The 3,228-nt window shown below is 42.6% G+C and overlaps 1 protein-coding gene across 1 annotated transcript; it reads left to right on the top strand.

The window, feature by feature from the left end:
- Positions 1 to 660: 660 nt before the first annotated feature.
- On the top strand, positions 661 to 2,685 carry LOC131628189 (uncharacterized). The gene is made up of 5 exons (XM_058899052.1): positions 661 to 963; positions 1,186 to 1,560; positions 1,663 to 2,058; positions 2,179 to 2,325; positions 2,470 to 2,685. Exons 1-5 carry the CDS (start codon positions 661 to 663, stop codon positions 2,683 to 2,685), a joined length of 1,437 nt encoding a protein of 478 aa, XP_058755035.1.
- The last annotated feature ends 543 nt before the right edge of the window (positions 2,686 to 3,228 follow it).

Consider the following 3,228-nt stretch of genomic DNA (forward strand, 5'->3'; position numbering starts at 1 on the left):
CCCAAGATGCACTTGAGGTCTTATGTAAGGAAGATTCAGCCTCACACTTCTGATAAGAAGCTATGGATCCACTTTTTCCAAGAAAGCTTATCTGGAACTCAACTCGAATAGTACTATCAACTGGAAAGTGCTAACATCCGTACCTGGGAAGATCTGATGGTTGCCTTTTATCAACAATATCAATACAATTCCGATCTTGCACCAAATCGCATGCAACTACAAAGCATGTCTATGGGATCTAAGGAAAGTTTCAAGGAATATGCGCAAAAGTGGAGAGGTCTAGCTGGAAGAGTCCAAACTTCTTTGACTAATAGGGAATTGGTGGACATGTTCATGGGCACGCTAACTGGGCCGTTCTATAGTCACTTGCTGGGTAATTCCTCGTCTGGTTTCACTAATCTTATACTGACTGGAGAACGTGTCGAGAATGGTATTCGAAGTGGGAAGATTCAGGTTGGTGTATCTTCTGGTACTGCAAAGAAACCCTATCATGGAAGAAATGAGTCTAATGCTGTTCATAGTCAGAGGGGCCGTGGTAAGAATGATCAGAATCAGTCTGTTGGCGCCGTCCTCATCTCTACTCCAACATCTCAACAAGCTCCTAGACAAGAGTATCAACGCAAGACTGATAGACCAAGGCGACAATTCACCCCGATCAACATGCCTTTGTCTCAAGTCCTACAACATCTTTTGAAGGCTAAGCTAGTCACACTGAAGGATCCTCCGAAGTTTGTCAACACTGCGAGTCCAACTTATGATCCCAAAGCTACATGTGCTTATCATTCCAACGCTACTGGGCACAATGCAGATAATTGTTGGGCACTGAAAAACAAAGTTCAAGATATGATAGAAGCTGGCGAAATCGAGTTCGACGCTCCAGAGACTCCCAACGTCATTACTTCTCCCATGCCGAAACACGACAAGACTGTTAATGCAATCATGGACACAATTCATGTCTATGATGTGAGATATCTGTCAACACCTCTCCCTGACATCAAGAGAAAGCTACTGCAAGCTGGTTTATTTCCAGGTTGCGACCCAGGTTATTATTACTGTGCGTCCCTACCTAACGGTTGTGAGAATCTGAAAAGAGGTATCCAAGGCTGGATGGATCGTGGCACCATCAGATTTGAGAAGACTCCTTCTGTTGAGGATTTGTGCGAAGGTTTCTCCCGTGGCTTGAAGTTCGAAGATGTGTCTGTAATTTCCAAAGCTCCGCTAAAAATTCCTACTAAGGCTCCTTTCAAGATTTCTGCTGAACCCCGTGTGGCTCCAATTATTATTACTAAACCTTGTCCGATTCCATATTCTTCTGATAAAGCTATCCCTTGGAATTATGGTGCTGAGATCTATGTTCAAGGAACTAAGCAAGAACTCGAGTCTGATGAAGTTGCTGAAAACACCAATTCTGACATGGGTAATATTGCTGGAAATAGCAAAGTGACAAGAAGTGGAAGGGTGTTTTCTCCAGAAATCTCTCCGAACAGTGCTTCACCTGCCGTTACTGTTACTCCAAATGCTGATGCTCGTGGTAAAGGACCATTGCATGAACATGAGACTGTCACTGAAAATCCACCATCTGAAGAAGCAAATGAGTTCCTGAAGATCATCCGCAAGAGTGATTATGACATTGTTGAACAAATGGGGCATACTCCTTCCAAGATCTCTATGCTGTCACTTTTGAGTTGTTCCAAAACTCACGCCAAAGCCATGATGAAGTTTCTAGAAGCTGCCCATGTGCCTCAAGAGATTTCTGTTAATCAACTCGAGAAGTGCATTGCGAACCTGACGACAGAGAATTACCTTGGGTTTTCTGATGCTAATCTGAGTCCTAGTGGAAAGAACCATAACAAAGCGCTACGTATATCCATTGAATGTGGGGGCACCACTCTGGCCCATGTGTTAGTAGACAATGGTTCGTCTTTGAACGTGCTGCCCAAGCTGGTATTGGACAAACTCCGACCTGAAGGAGCTACATTGAAATCTAGTGATGTGATTGTAAAAGCTTTTGATGGATCAATGAGTACTGTACATGGTGAAATCGAGCTCCCGATCAGAGTAGGTTCCCAGACTTTCAACACTGTATTCTATGTGATGGACATTCACCCTGCTTATTCTTGTCTACTGGGGCGTCCTTGGATACATGGGGCAAATGCTGTGACGTCAACTCTCCATCAGAAGCCGAAATACCCTGCAAAAGGCAAAATTGTCACTGTTCATGGCGAAGAAGAGTATATGGTAAGTTTCGTAGATGAAACCAAGTATATTGAGCTCACTATAGAAGGTTTTGAGACTCCCTGTCAAGCATTTGAGTTGGTCCCTCAAGTAATTTCTGAGACTAAGCATGTCTACACTCCTCCTAAAGTTACTAGGGTTCCTCCTACAATGGCTTTTCTGAAAGACGCTAGGGCTGTGGTAGAAGAAGGTGGCTGCACTATCTGGGGGCAACTTCCTAATATTCCTTACAAGTCCAACAAATGGGGTCTAGGTTGCACTGCTAAGGATCAGAGTGGAGGAAAACATCCTCGTCCTGAAGGTTTGAAGTATCATTTCATCAGCAAAGGAGTCAACGCCATTAGTGAAGATGAATACAACTGCAACCTGGACAAATGGGTCTTCCACACATCTGACAAAGGGCTGGACAACTGGAAGACTGAAGACATTGTTTCTATCTCATATAATTAGGAGTAATTGCCGTTCTTAGTTCTATTTTCTGCTTTCCTTTATTTTTCCAATTCTAAATTATGTATTTCAATAAACAATAAACTCTAAAGTCGTGTGTCCCGCCCGAGGCACAATGGTCCATTGTTAGGGCTTGTCATTTGATAAGCATATTTTCATTCAACAAAGCATTGGACTTTTCGTATTCAAATTGTGTGTTTGCTTTTATTTTCTTGATTTACTTCTATAGCTATGTTTTCTTACACACACCCACATACTGCACTGCAGATTCACATCCACTCTGGATCCTATTGATAACGAATCTGCTATTGCTAAATATGACTTTGAAAATTCGATCTACCAAGCTGAAGACGAAGGTGATGAAGATTGTGAAGTGCCTAGAGAACTTGCCAGATTACTAGAGCAAGAAGAGAAGATTATACAGCCGCATGAAGAGCCAATCGAGGTTGTGAACATAGGTACTGACGAAGAAAAGAAAGAGATCAAGATAGGGGCTGATTAGAAGATGTTGTCAAACAGAGATTGATCCATATGTTACGAGACAAT

This window comes from Vicia villosa, unplaced genomic scaffold (genome assembly GCF_029867415.1).
Source record: "Vicia villosa cultivar HV-30 ecotype Madison, WI unplaced genomic scaffold, Vvil1.0 ctg.000429F_1_1, whole genome shotgun sequence".
Classification (NCBI taxonomy): Eukaryota; Viridiplantae; Streptophyta; class Magnoliopsida; order Fabales; family Fabaceae; genus Vicia; species Vicia villosa.

Coding starts and splice junctions, on each gene's coding strand:
- LOC131628189 (XM_058899052.1), top strand. CDS start 661: ATGCCTTTGTCTCAAGTCCTACAACATCTTTTGAAGGCTAAGCTAGTC. Junction 1,561..1,662: donor CATTGCATGAACATGAGACT/GTCACTGAAAAT, acceptor ACTCCTTCCAAG/ATCTCTATGCTGTCACTTTT. Junction 2,326..2,469: donor CATTTGAGTTGGTCCCTCAA/GTAATTTCTGAG, acceptor ATTCCTTACAAG/TCCAACAAATGGGGTCTAGG.